At 44.4% G+C, this 14599-nt stretch overlaps 2 protein-coding genes across 3 annotated transcripts in view; one reads left to right on the top strand and one right to left on the bottom strand.

The window, feature by feature from the left end:
* Positions 1 to 276: 276 nt before the first annotated feature.
* Positions 277 to 6615, bottom strand: LOC306698018 (nucleobindin-2-like). 2 transcript variants are annotated; one of them, XM_079162157.1, is made up of 13 exons: positions 6510 to 6615; positions 5877 to 6014; positions 5394 to 5501; positions 5168 to 5300; positions 4558 to 4661; positions 3176 to 3361; positions 2980 to 3070; positions 2608 to 2666; positions 2424 to 2516; positions 1942 to 2031; positions 1476 to 1646; positions 1238 to 1277; positions 277 to 763 (listed from the first exon to the last, which is right to left on the bottom strand). In XM_079162157.1, exons 2-13 carry the CDS (start codon positions 6012 to 6014, stop codon positions 651 to 653), a joined length of 1326 nt encoding a protein of 441 aa, XP_079018283.1. In that variant the 5' UTR covers positions 6510 to 6615; the 3' UTR covers positions 277 to 650. The 2 variants fall into 2 exon arrangements, with proteins under 2 accessions (XP_079018283.1, XP_079018284.1); XM_079162158.1 differs by having other exon boundaries at positions 6549 to 6597.
* A 2287-nt stretch (positions 6616 to 8902) lies between these two features.
* The window catches only part of pik3c2a (phosphatidylinositol-4-phosphate 3-kinase, catalytic subunit type 2 alpha), a 39266-nt gene continuing 33569 nt past the window's right edge, over positions 8903 to 14599 (top strand). Inside the window, exons 1-2 of the mRNA XM_079162915.1 lie at positions 8903 to 8965; positions 12996 to 14258. Coding sequence (XP_079019041.1) covers positions 13074 to 14258 — 1185 coding nt within the window. The 5' untranslated portion in view covers positions 8903 to 8965; positions 12996 to 13073. The remainder of the gene's footprint in view (positions 8966 to 12995; positions 14259 to 14599) is intronic.

Genomic DNA, 14599 nt, shown 5'->3' with positions numbered 1-14599 from the left:
CATGTACCAACATGCATGTACAGTACACGATCACATGTGAAATTAAAGAAAGAAACAACATTTTACAGATCCAGGATGTTTGCTAATATTTGGAATATATTTTTCTTGTGTTACTACATGAAAGATGAGAATCAGACCATTTCGTTGTTTAGCCAGCAGCATAACGTGAAGTTAAGTGTCCGACATTCACGTTGATGAAATATTCAGCTCAGTTTAATGGAATAAATGCATCTTTTTCAAAGTATTTCCGCTACGAAACAATATCAGTGACAATGAACTAGAGTGTGCACAAAACAAAACATTCACTTTTCAGGCCCCCCCCCCCCCACACCGTTTCAGGCCAAAACACTTCCCATGGAGAACAGAGTCCTTGCTGTGATAAAAGGACCGAAATGACAAAAACAAAAGGGTTGATTGTTCACCAAGAACACTGGACCGGCTCCACATTTCGGATTTATGCCGCCCACATTCAGCGTAATGGGCACTGAAGCCTGAAATCGCGATTTTCTAAACGTGCGCTTAATATTTAGGCGTAGATTTTTTTTTGGTCAAGTGGTGTTTTGAAAATCCTGAACAAATAATGGAAAATTGAAATCATTACAAGGCAAACACGCACGCTCACTGGCATTCACACAGAGCCCCGAGGTCTGCTAAGAGTGTCCCGGCACTGGTACGTCTTTCTGCTGGTGACCAGCGGGCAGCGGTGGACTGTTTCCTGGTACAACTGGTGCAGGTTCACCTGCAGTCACAGCAGCGTCCGGCTCTGCAACAGAGAGTCATTGTCGATGAGCTGCACGAACGTGATCGGGACGCTAGCGATGACATTTCAGATAAAGACTATTTTCCCTTCCTCATTTGCTATTATGGCAGCTGAGGTTTTGAGTCCTTTTTTTAGGTGCTACTAGTAGAAGCAGAAGAAACATCGTTTTATTTCTGCACCGTATGACTTTAAAAGGGCTCTCCACTGATAATCTCTTCTGTGGCTCTGGAGGGAGATTTCCAACGTTTTGGGAACTCCAGGTCCAAGCAGGTTTGGAGTTTAACGCATACTAAACTAAAAACACAGGACGTCTTCGCCTCTGCTGCTTTGATTTTGACGATTCTTTTTTAATATCTATTGTGGGTCCCCAAACCTTATAGAAGTGCAATAGTGTAACTGTGTTACTGTAAACGTTCTGCATCGACTCTCTTTGGTTAAATAGGGTTTACACAACAATCATTGTAATGGGACACGTACCTTTGACCGCAGATTTTATCCTTTGGATTTCTTCTACCGCCTGAGGAGAGAAAACAAAATGGAAAATATTTTTGTCAGAACACAACTGTACAGTTTGCTTTAAGCTGCCCACTGCGTCTCAAAAGTGACCGCAGCACTAAAAATGTACGCTGTACTATGTCAGTCTACTGCACCTGCAGACTGTTGAAGTAATCCTGACTGAATTCAACCGGACAATCATTTGATGTTTTTAGTTCACCTGCTGCAGCCCAATCTTCTGAGCGTTAAGTTCTTCCTGTTTCCTCTCCAGCTCCTCCCTCTGTTTCTGCAGCTCCGCCGACTTCTTGTGGATGTCGTTCTCCTCGTTGTCCAGATGGTTTTCATACTCTCTCAGCTCCTCCTCGGTGTAAAGGGGTTTTTGATCTAAAGTCTGTGTCGGGAAGGGAACCATAATAGGATGAATTTACCATGATAAAGCAAAGCGGCACCACGTTGTGTGACATGGTGGATAACTGATTTTGTCTCAAATTAGGCAAACTGCAAAAGAACGGTTTACCACCTTGCGTTTGTCCTGACTTGTATTGAATTCAACATTGATGAAACGCACCAACATGACAGCAAGTTCAACCAAATTTGGACTCAGCTCAGTTGACGTCATCCTCTCACGTAAAGCTTCACATTTCTGTCGGCATCCATCAGACTCTTCCATTAAATCCAGCCCTTACCTCCCACTCGTCTTTTTCCAAGAACTCCTCCTTCTGAGTGGCAGCCATGAACTCGCTCAGTGACACCAGTCTGTCTTTGTTGGTGTCCACCTGAACATCAACACAAGCTTTTGGTCAGTAAATGATCTCCAAGATGAACTCTTGAGTACAATTTTGTCACATTTCTCCATCAATGACTAATCAAGTGATATCTGACACACACCTGTTCTGATTTTGGCATTGCTTAGATGGATATTGTAGTTTTTGCACTTTAAAAATGGACACATTTATCAAATAGGGGTGCTGTAAACTGAAATATTTCAAAAAAACAATACTGCACTTTTGACAAAAAAGGAGAAATGCACTTGGAGCTATGTTCTGGTGCTAAATATTCAAAGTCAATCTCTTTACTGACTGCATTCAAAGGGAGGATGTATCATCTGTGATTGTTGCTGTATCAATAACACTGGACAGGCTCCAGGTCTGTTACTGTGGCGGCTCACCTCACTCATAACGTGCTCTCTCATTCGTAGCCTCTCTTCCTCCATCTCGACCATGTCGTCCTCTTCATTTCCCGGGGTGTACACCTTCTCCAGCTTTAACGACACATACAGATGCTAATTTAGACTTCACGTTCTCCCAAAAATGTGCAGAACCAGTTAGACCTGAATACTGCAACACCAATACCTCTTTAGTGAAGAGAGCCTCAAGCTCGCTCTCATCCAGGAAGCCATCTCCGTTGCTGTCTGCAACACAAAACCAATGACCGGAATGAACACGTTTGTCACAGATTAATACGATGTCAACAGTGTGTTATGGTGCTCGTATCAAAAAAAACATTCAGATTTAATGAGATCTTTTTTCACTAGATTGTAGAATCACGAGTCTTATATTCAGAGGTGCATGATATGAGACTGGGAGCATTTTGACTGCCTCTCAACGGCTCATAGCTAACGATGCTAACAGCATTAAATAAGGGCGAAAGTGCTGACAGAGCTAACAGTGTTTCCCTGAGGGGGAACAAGAGGGTGGGTAAGATGTAAGCGGTTTTTGGGTTACCGTGCATTTTGAAGAAGGTCTTGGGATCAAAGTTGTCTGGGTCCATCCCGTCTGACTCCTGCCACACCTCCTTCAGCTGGTCTTTACTGCCCTGCACACACACACACACACACACACCACAGGAGGTTGTCAGTTCACCTTGAAGCACAAATCGCTTCAAATGAGTTGAATGAATGAGCTCCAGCAGCAGCCTTACAGGGTGGTTAACTTTGGGATGCTCGGCGTGTTTCTTTCTCATCTCCTCGTAGTGCTGCTCCTCCGTCTTGCGCTCCTCCTCATTCATGTTCCTCAGACGTTCCTTCCTCTCGTGCGCCTTCGTCATCTCGTACTTCTTGAACTCGTCGTGGCGGTCCTTGTCGTAGTTCTCCAGGTCTTTGGTCGCCTACGAATGAGAACAGAAAAAGGTGAGGAGGGGAAACTCACACGCAGGAGAGTTCACTTTTCTGGAATTGATCCCAACACAAGTTGTCCTGGGAACAATCAAGTAAAACCACCAGGCTGTGTGAATGTCAGGTCCATGCTCAGGGAACATGGCATTTGATGAAGCCATGTCTCAGAGGGGATCAATATGAAATGGTCCTCGTGTTTAGCTCGTGCAGTGCAAATTACACAATGTGATCCCTTTGAATCTGAAAGTATTGTTTTTGGACTGACTTTTGTGATAAAAAAAAACTAAACTTTCATGTAATTCTTTACTCTACATCCCTGCCGGTACTCGCCTGCTAAACAGTATATGAAAATCTTATGGCCGTTGATACTTGAGTAAAAACACAAAAGTATCTGTATTGTATGTATGTCACCGAGCAATACCAAGGCATGAATTGTTTGTTAACACCTAAAACACACAAATAGAGAGAGCTGACTTCCCCTTTGTTTATTCTTAGTTCACAAGAAACACGTTGCGCTCTCCAACAAAGAACCACGAAGCCGTCATGTGACACGAAAACAGTCCTGAGGCACCCGGCTCGCTGTTTGACACGTAGTTATCATCCTAGTTATAGTAATGATATGAGGCGAGGTGTTCTTTACTGGGATTATGGGTCGGACTGCGATGCAGTTACATACAAGCAGCATCACTACAGTACCCACACACAGTGTAGAGGAGAGGAGCATGTTCCCTATTCGCTTTTAAAAAGTCTTATCCATCCAATCTGTGACTAAAAACAGGAACAAAAACAAAATGTGGGAATCTGTATCTAAGATAACCCTGAGTGCGTGTGTGGGGCCGCCGTGTGTTTATGTCGGTTATTTGTTCTGCTCGAGCAGTCGATATGCTCTGAGGCAACAGCAGTTATTCCTCTGTTTGTTAAAGCCTGAGGCAGATCTCTGTTTGATCAAAATGTTGCGCAATTAATGTGCAGATCCTGTGGTTGATGGACTTTCTGTGATCCAGCATCTGTTGGAAGTTTTCTGGATGTGCGTACCCGACACTCTGTTACTGTTTGATGCTTGCTATGCCAATTTATGAATGGAGTTACTCTGTCTCACCTGATGCATTTCTATGAATGAGGATCCGCAACTACAGCCGTTGAGTAAAAACTACTTTGTCTATTTAGTGAAGTCATGACTGCCTTTTACCGATTGGATGAGGCGGTCCAGGTCCTCCACCTCGAAAGTGTTGGGATTGAGGTGGTTGAGATGCTCAAACTGTTTCAGCAGGGCCTGGTGGTCCACTGTCCGGCCTGCAAAGGACGGGAATAAGGAAACATGTTATTTCACCTTGAAACTGCTACAGCTGTAGCAGCTGAAGATATGAAACAGATCTTTTGACTTATTCTGCATTTCACAAAAAGAGACATTTTGTGCTTCAGTAGTTCAGCATATAACGGACACTCAGCTCGGCAAACACCGGCTTTGTTTACTTAAGTTTCTGCTCAAATTTACACTAGAAAAGAGTTAAGCAAGAGTAGATAAATGTAAATGTGTTGATTTATTATGACACCACCTCGGAAAATGTGTCCACACATTCTGTACGACTGTTTTTAAACGTCCACGTGATATTACTTTACACAACTCTTCACTCTGGCCAGTGTAAGTCCCCGTTAGCTGCTGTATTACATCATGTTCTTCTGTTTCAGAGCCACATCCTACGTTCGACTGCTGATGCGAATTACAAAACCTCTTGTGCAACTTTAAGAAGCTCAAGTTTGGTTAGCGACACATCAGCATGACGTGCCGGAGTGCTTACCGTTCCCCCCCTGGATGTCATGTTTGGCTCTGATGAGCATCCGCAGCCGGCCCATCTCCTCCCTCTTCAGCTCGTCCAGCTTGGTCCGAAAATTGTGTTGGACAAAGTCCAGCTCTTTGGAAAGTTTGCCATCCTGCGAACGGGAAAATCAACACGCCACAGCTCAATACAAAGTGTTCGTGTCAGACAAAAAACAGTGGCGTGTTTCGCGAGTGTGCAGACGCACCTTGATGTCATCCATGTTGGCATTTTTGAGCTTCTCTTTGAAGTGGGGGTCTTTCTCCAGGTACTCAATGACTTCCCTGAGGTAGCGGTCGTAGTGCAGCCCGGTCTCCTGAAGCATGAAGCCGAAGCACACATCAGTGTTTGTTGACAGAGGACTAACATCTTCACTTAACCTGTTAACTTCTAACTCGACTTAGGGCCATTATGGAAAACCTTTGTCTTACGCAACTCTGCTGATGACGACAGCACCTAATTCAAACGGGTATTGGTAACGGCTTGTTTGTTTTGAGCAAAACCTCTGAAATACTCTGAATTTTACAGTCAACCTTTCACCCAGAAGCAAGTGCACTTTCCATGTGAAACACCCCTCGCTGAGACACTGCAAACACACAAAAGATTCCATCCTGGGCCCGACCCAGAGGTATTTGGTGTAATCAGCTGCAAGACTTTAAGTGTGACATTGCTGTGTACGACGGAGACTCACAGCACTCTGTGGTGGCTGCAGCTTCTCTTCTTGAGGCTTCTCTTTGGTCTTGTCCACACTGATCGGAACTGACTGGATGCACAGCCACAAACTCAGCAGCACCAGCCCACAGTGGGCCACGCCTCTACCACTCGCCATCTGGTTCGGCACATAAATGAAGACAAATAGGAGTTAATTGATGTTAATTGATGTTGTGATGCTACACAAACACGGCACACATCTCTCGTGGAGTTCTTGTTGTGTATTCGTACATGTCCAGTGTGTGTGGACAGGTGCACACAACATCACGGGGGGACCATATGGAATGAGGTTATGCAAGTTAGTCCTAATCCCAAAAGCAACTCTCTGCCACAAGCAACGCGCTGTGCAACGTGTTTTGGTGGATAAAGACGCAACGAGCCCACTTTGAAGCAATTCGTCCACCTGTAGCCTTCCATCTTCAAACAGAGTTGTGTGAACCTGCAACTTACACGTCACGACAGGCTCACGAGCTAACCGTATCACTTTACGTTAACACGGTTGCTAGTTAATTCATTATCCCAAAGCTGCAAAAACAAGCCCTATGATGTGGTCAATTGGAAGAATGAATCGCATTTCACGTATAATAATCCCTACTTGCACATGTCTACTTACTTTGAGCTGCTCTTGCTTTGCTCTTGCTTTGCTCTTTACCGTTTGGTTGTTCCTCAAAGTGCCTCCGAGCTTCCCTGGAGCTTGTTTACAGCTGTCATCCACCAACAACACGAGCTTCTCTGAGGCCACAACCTACAGGGAGAGAGGAAAAGGTTGTGATCACCACGGCAACGCCCCGCCTCCCGACGCTCCTGATTGGCCAGGGGGAAAAGTACACTTTCTTTAGCAAAACAGTCGCGTTGAGAGCTGATTGGGCGCTCGACCTGTCAGTCAAAGAGTTTAAGCGCGTCAACACGTGTGACTTAATAAGGCGCTCTGAGAAAAAAACCGTACGTGGCGTTCACGAGGGCGGAGTTAGAGTTTGTGTGTAAGAAACGTTATTAATCGTGTTGTAAAACTGGATCACACACTTAGTTATATATGTGTACACGGCAGCACTGGTCCAGTGCGAATTAAATCAACGGAGATGGAGAATATTCAGCATTTCGATGGAATTGATGTCATTCATTTGGCGTTTTGGGTCAAAATTGCTGTAAAACACAAACTGTTTTTCTTTATGTTGTCCAAAAGCTCATTTAACATGTCTAATTTAATCAGAATCAGAATCATACTCAGCTTTATTGGTCATGTATGCGCACTCATAGAATACATAGAATATACAAAATAATATAAAAACAAGGACATTAAAGACAACAAAGTAGAACAGAGAAACTAAGCATACACATTTAACAGTCAACTACTATGTACAATATAAATATATATCGAAGAATATATATGAACATAAAGAGCAACAACAATGACAATGGACAATGGATTTGGGATGCACATTGTGTGTGTGTGTGTGTGTGTGTGTGTGTGTGTGTGTGTGTGTGTGTGTGTGTGTGTGTGTTTAGTCTATCATTGCATCATTGTTTCCTTTCACCCACATGTTTAACAGTGTTTACACAGTCTAGCTACTGCACACATGGTAGGAGTGAGTATGCCTGAACAACAAAACACCCACAGGGTACCAACAGTGGTGGGATAAGTAATCAGATATTTTATTTAAGTAAAAGTACGAGCAATTGCATAATGTTAAGATACTACATTGACACAAAAAGTCGAATTATTATAAGTCGTCTTATGTTCTTCATAGTTATTACGGATGCATTACTGTGTGAGAGTAATATAGTATTATATATGTAACATCTTACTCAAAATACACAAAGGATGTGTTTATATCATAGCATTGGACATCATTATCATTTTGTATTAATTATGTTTCTGTATTTTGGACATTGATACACTTCCCTCCTACTTCTGATAACTATTCTGATGACAGGTTTACAGTTTCATAAGAAAAACAAAGAAAAAAACAATTCTTCGTCGGAAAATGATTATCGGATTAACGCTTTAAACCGTAAAAGCCACAAATAATTAATTTGTCTGTTTAATTAGTTGTTAATAAATTAAACCAACCCCTCACTCTCTGCATGTTTACAGCAGTGAAATAAGTGTACACAATTTACAAAAAATATCTTGTTACAGTTTATATACAGGATACATTGTGGGGTTGTTATCACTGATACAATAAACAGCATTTTAATGTGGTGTTCAGTGATGGATTGTAACTTAGTACATTTACTCAAGTACTGTACTTTTGTACAATTTCGAGGTACTTTTACTTTACTTGAGTATTTACATGTTATGCTACTTTATATCTCTACTCCATTACATTTCAAAGTCAATATTGTGCACTACATTTATTCAAAAGCATTAGTTACTTTACTGATTCAGATCATTTTTAGAAAATATAAATCATCTAATATTTGATGTTGTATTATTATAGCCGAAGCTACCCAGCAGGACACACAGTAGTTTAAGATAGCTCCACCTTTTACCAGCTGCAACATTAGTGATGCTGACTCCTTGATAGATAGATAGATAGATGGATGGATGGATGGATGGACGGATAGACAGACAGATACTTTATTAATCCTGTAAGGGGAAATTTGTTCACTACAGCAGCATTATGATACAGATAAGCAATCAAAGTAACAGAGTATAAAAATGCACAATATGTACAATGAAATAGAACAATATTAAATTAACTAACTAAACAGTAGTGCAAAGTTAAAGTTGTACTAATTATAATGTCGTGGTGTAAATGTATATTTACACATGACTTTTCTCTGAGCATTGTATTCAGGCAACACGTGTGAGTACTTCTTCCATCACTGGCGGTGTGTTAATGCTGCACAAAACACGAACAGGTTCGTCTCAACACTAACTACTTTGGTCCACACGGTGGCGCTGCTGTCACATTTAATCTTCAGCAACAGAAAAAAAAAAAACCGACCCAACCAAAAACTCACATCCAACCACCTCAACAGGAACTGACGTCTCTTCGGTGCAAGTGGATGGAAAAAAAAATGCAGCTGCAGGAAAAATGGCTCCAAACACCGCACCGCTAAAAGGTAAGAAAGTAGCCGTGTCCGCGGTGAATGTCTGCGTGTTGAAGTTGTACTTCGTAGTGGCCTGAGATCCACGGTTTGCAGCTCCGTCGTGTCCCAACGGTCCGTTTCCAGCGCGACTAAAGCTGCGTTTCCTTCCTTGTTGTCGGCAGGACCGCAAAGCAGTTCTCTGGGTACTTTTAAATCATTTAAAAATCTCTGCCCCTGCAAAGTGCGGAACACTCGTGTAAACTTTCTCGCCGTGGTGTGCCGTGTTTTCAGCTCACGTTCCACGTTTCTCTCAGCGCTCTGTTTACCTGTTGGTGTTGCTTTTGCGTAACGTTCTGTTAGCGGCTAACTTTAGCATCCAACAAAGTTAAAAGTTCCAAAGTGTGTTTTAACGGCTGTACACACTGTTTGTATGTTCAGTTAGCGGTGAACGGAGGCGGAGTCACAACAACACTTCAGTCGGTTTGTATTTCCAGTGAATGTCTTCTAAAATGTGATTATTATACAATACCTCAGAGCTAACCATCCACACTGGGGATCAGAGGAAAGGGTTTCCCCCAAAGTCAGCAGAGGGACAATTTAGATTTTTAGCTAATTAACACACACACACACACACACACACACACACACACACACACACACACACACACACACACACACACACACACACACACACATCATAGTCAGATTTAAAGAATTCATGGGACTGCTTGTGTGCAGTGATTGTATGTGTTTCTCTGCTTATAACAAGCACCAAATGTGCAATTCTGTGTTCCATTAGAGCTCCTGCAGTTTCAAAGACACGGTTAGTTTTAATGCATTGTGTAAATACTGTGGTTGTCAGACTAAACCCTCGCTGGTGAACGTGGCCCAGTGGTCCTGTCTGTTGTTGTTTTCTTTCTGCAGACTTCGTGTTCTGCACAAGGCGAACATCAGCAATAGATGAGCCGGTGCAGGAAAAAGAAAACAAAGATTTGAGTGCGCCGTTAACTTTCCCCACAGAAACACATCTATAAACTTGACCTGGTTACTTATTTTCCTTATTTTAAAGATGTGCTGTACTTTGATCGGCGGTCCAGTGAAACGCAAACATCTGCACTTTTGCACAGCTACTGGAAGGAAACACTCTGTCTCATTAGGTTCAACATAGGTTCACAAGTTAAAACAAAAGTAAGTTCACTTACTGACATGAGGCAGCTTTTGATTGCTGTATCCGTATCATCCCGGTTGACATGAGGAGATCCTCTCCTGATGTACTTTCAGTGGAGGAGATGTGGAGGAAACTCTCTGTCCTCGCTCTGTGCACAAATGTATTCCACAGTTTATCTGAAGCAGTCCGAGTGAGTCTAACAAGTGTGTATCTTCTAAAGTTAGTCTTTTTAGTACAAAACCCCCGTTAGTGTTTCCCTGGGCAGGGTTTTTACACTGAAACGACTGTAACTTTGAAAGATATCCTCTTGATTTGACTTTCAGATGTACTGTGGATTGTATTATTGCACAGAGCAGGTTGTCCTCCATCACTTGCATTGAAATTGCTTCCAGAAGTGATCTCTTCAGGGTTTGTATGAACAGGACGACCGACGACAGCGATGCTCACATGGACACCGAGCTGTTGTTTCAACCGACTAGAACGCTTTTAAAACGTATTCTTTAATCTCTAATTCTAGTGGAAATCCAAAAGTCTCAGAAGACGCAAAATATGTATGAATCTTTGGCAACATATTTGTAAAATTGTGCTAAAAAATGTAGAACATTTACACGTAATGGGATCTATGGTTTGAATATATTGAAAGTAGGTATGTTTGTGATTATTTTGAGGTTAGGGGCCCTGATGCACCCAAAAGAGTAGTCTGTCAAGTAAGAGAGGGAATACGAGCTTCCTCCTCCTGCTAACGGGTACTTTATGTGAAATATAAATGCGGACTAATTATGGGGATGAATAGCCACAAATCTTTAATTTAGCTTCATTGAAAATCTGGAACAAGCTGATATATAATATATGTGTGAGGCTGGCACAATAAGATGATTTTACAATATTAAAGCGACCTAACGGGCAAGTTAAACTGCATGTTAAGGGGTTAAAAACCCACGATGGTGGCTTTGTCAAACCATCAAGCAAGTGATCTCCAGTCTCTCCGGTACAAACTGTTATTGTGACCTCCGCTTCCTCACATCTTTTCAGTCCGTGAAGCATCTTCACTGGAGGCTTACGGCTCTGCCATCCTCTGCCATGGTGCGGTGCAGAGTATTTGTCTTGGCTGCCGTTGGCTTTTCTCCACAAGTGGGGCTTTCCTTCTCTGTATGTCTCCTGGTGCCTTATATGGGCTTTAAGCATATGACCATCTTGATTCAGGAGGGTCTGTGTTTAGCCGTGGTTTTGGGTATTTTAGTGTAGCTTGAGTCCTGTTGAATCTCCCGTTTGTTAAAGCAGCATGCAGCCCATTGTGCTCGTCTCAGTCTTCCTTCTGTTGGATACGCTACTGTGTTTTGCATTATCGGCCCCAATCTGCAATTATCTACAGTAGGAAACAGTTTTATCACATTATGCGGTTTCTTAGATGACCTACTGATTACATACAGAACCAGGAAGTAGCTGCTGTTTAGTGTCTGGCTCGGTGAGTCAACCTGACACTCTGCAGTTAAGGGGCTCTGATCTTTTGGTTATAGAACAGTGACTTTAAGTACTAAGCTTACCATACAGGGCATTCTGACAGTATGCAGACTCAATAACACACAGATGGACTGCTTTGGTCGGAGCATGTGAATGAAGGCGTCGGTGACAGCAGGCGCCACGAAGACGATGACCCTTTGATGCGTTTAGTGTCCCAAAGCTGTGCTCCTGGCGGAGTTGGCACCGAGCTCCCAGAGTCAAATGCCTAATGAATGCAGCCACATTGTCACGGCCCGCTGGTGTTAGCACAGCTGATAAGACAATCTTGGGCCACGGTGCTAACATAATGCTAACAGAGTGAGAGAAAGCCAGGGGAAGAGAGCGAGAGGGAGAGGGAGAGAGACCCGTTGGGCTGATTAGCATGCCAAATTCCTCAGCTGCACAATAGTGCTAGGCTAGCCCCGAGCCCCAGCACAGCCAGCCCTCTCCACCACAATGGGAGGGGGGGGAAGCTCAGGAGAGGCCGGTGACGCCTGGGGAGGGAAGGAACTCACTCAACCCTGGGGCTTTGATCGCTCAATGAATGGTGGCCTTTGAGAAGGCGCCGTGTCGTTTCAGGACCACAAGACACTCTCTGCAGCGGTGTTGTTCTCGTCCTGTAGACGTGGGATACTCGTGGCTCCCGCCTGTTGTAGGGCAACCGTAAATAGTTTGGATTATCAAGAGTTAGCCATTGTTGGGTTGTTTTGAGAAGGAAAAAGCAGTTTGATGACATCACCCTGAGATGGGAGATTATTCACTAAGGAGCTGTTACTTCCTGTCCTGAACAGAAGCACACAGATTTGTAGGTTACAAAGTGGCGTGAGTCATATGTCACCTCCTTGTTATAAATCGCGTTGCTGCTGTTTGATTACGTCTTTTTTTGGTATGTGGTCGGCCCAGCTGCTTGGTTAAACAATTGCTCAGTGCACCTTTTCAATGTCACGGTGAACGACAAAGAGGCTCACTGATGGGCGAGAGCTTGTTGTGGGCGAGCTGATCAGCTTAGATGTCATGAACATGCTGGTAATGTGACCTGAATGACGCCCGTCACTCCAAAATCCAGCGCGAGTAATTACCGGCTGTGCATACGTGACAAATGACAAATCAATAATCAATCGATGCCAGGTCACAGCAGCAAGCCCAAGAGAAACCTTCCATAAAGAACTGAACTAAAGCTGTCATGCATTTCACACAATAAACAATATTTGATACACATTCTGTCTACGACCAGCTCATAAAGAAATGCTTATGAATGGCAATATTATAATTCTTCTGGTCTGATTTGCCAATATAGTCTCAAAATGTTTTTAAATTCTACACCGGCTGCTTTGAATCTGTTTGACCACCTCTTGATGTCATTAATCCAAATGTTTCCCCCTTCTTTTTTTTTAGGTGTTTAAAGATCTGCTACGCAACCCTTTCAGCCACACTTACAAGCTGTCACACTCATGGCACCTTCCAGTTGACACAATGGCCCAGATATCAAGTGGTAATGGGTTCAAGGTGGTTGTCCCCCAGCCAAAGGGGGTTGTGGGTAAAGAGGAAGCCCTCCGCATGGAGGAAGAGGCTTTAGCAAAGTTGCAAAGGGATAAGAGACCCACTCTTTCAGCTTCGACATCCTCGTCTTCCTCTGCAGCCTCCTTATCCTCCTCCAAAGCATCCACATCTACCACTACTGCTCCTCGGCCTTTACCCGCCACCAACAGACCCGAAAAGGACCTCATTGTCTTCCCAGAGACCAAGAAGCCGGCAGAGCAAAACACGTTCAGGGATATCGATGTTGACAAGCTGACCAATGAGGAACTTGAAAAGCTCCTACTGGATGACAACTTTGGGGTTAACAGCAAAGTGTCCCGCCCCTCGTCCCTGCTGGGGTTCAACCTCAGCGCCTCCTACCCTGGAGGCAACCCCGGTAGCTGCTCTCCCTTCAACAGCGGCCAGTGGACGCCTGTTCTGTCCACCCCATCGAACTCCAATGTGTCCACTCCCACCCACCAACCTGCCCCGCTTTTCCCCTCTGCTCCGTTCCCCAAACCAGGCACATTTCAGAATGGCTTCACTCCGACCATGTCGCCCTTCATGGCCCTGACGGCGACGCAGCCGTCCTTCATGGCCTTCGCTCCCATCCAGCCCGCCGCCGCCATGGTCTTCCCGCAGCCGACCGTGGACCTGGAGATGGCCAAACTGTTCGACAAGATTGCCAGCACCTCAGAATACTTGAAGAACGGCAAATCGGCCGGCATCGAGGTAGATTCCTCTCAAGCGGGCGCAGCTTCTCTGGCGCCCAACCCACCACCCCAGCAGCCAGCAGCGGTGGAATCCCCCAGCATCAGCCGCTTTGACTGGCTGGATCTGGACCCGCTGACAAAGCACAAAGCTGAGAATGAGGAAGCATCTATGGCATCGGGGGGCGCTGCGCCGACAGTACCAGGAGTCGCGGGGGATCCCTGGGACGCGGTGCTCGAGACCGAAGGGAACAGCACCACCACCACCACCACCACCACCACCACCAGCAGCAGCAGCCCTCCGCCGGAGGCGAAGGCGTTGCAGACGGTTCGCTCACAGCACAGGAGAGCATCAACGGGAGCCTCCGTCACCAGGAGTCACTCGCTCAACATCCCGGGGACCTCCTCGCAGCACAAACCAAACAACCAGGTAGGACTGCAGTGGAATGGAAATCTTGTCTTACCTTTTTTAGATTTCAGGGACATTCTGCAGAGTTTTCTATCGGCCTTTTCACAAGCACACTTTCTGGCATGTTATAGCAGGAAACCTGAAAACCTACTTCCTCAATCTGATTGCACCGTTGTCCTCCACGAACACACAGTTTTCTGCCAAAGCTTTTGTAATTTAACACCATAAATGTGTGTCCCTGCTGTTTTGTGATTTTCTCCCTGGTTTGAAGTGGACAGGACTCAATTGGGGAAAAGGCGATGTCACATACTTCTTCTGTGCACCATATCAAGATTTAGCAACAATCCAAAATGTGATGACGG

Source organism: Pholis gunnellus (assembly GCF_910591455.1).
Source record: "Pholis gunnellus genome assembly, chromosome: 7".
Classification (NCBI taxonomy): Eukaryota; Metazoa; Chordata; class Actinopteri; order Perciformes; family Pholidae; genus Pholis; species Pholis gunnellus.
This window is presented reverse-complemented; position numbering and strand designations above follow the sequence as displayed.

Bases quoted from the DNA above. Each gene is read 5' to 3' on its own strand.
- LOC306698018 (XM_079162157.1), bottom strand. From the start codon at position 6,014: ATGGCGAGTGGTAGAGGCGTGGCCCACTGTGGGCTGGTGCTGCTGAGT. The intron at 5,301-5,393 runs GTGCGTCTGCAC...TCCCGTTCGCAG, and splicing joins CCAACATGGATGACATCAAG to GATGGCAAACTTTCCAAAGA. The intron at 2,667-2,979 runs GTAACCCAAAAA...TTTGTGTTGCAG, and splicing joins GACCTTCTTCAAAATGCACG to ACAGCAACGGAGATGGCTTC.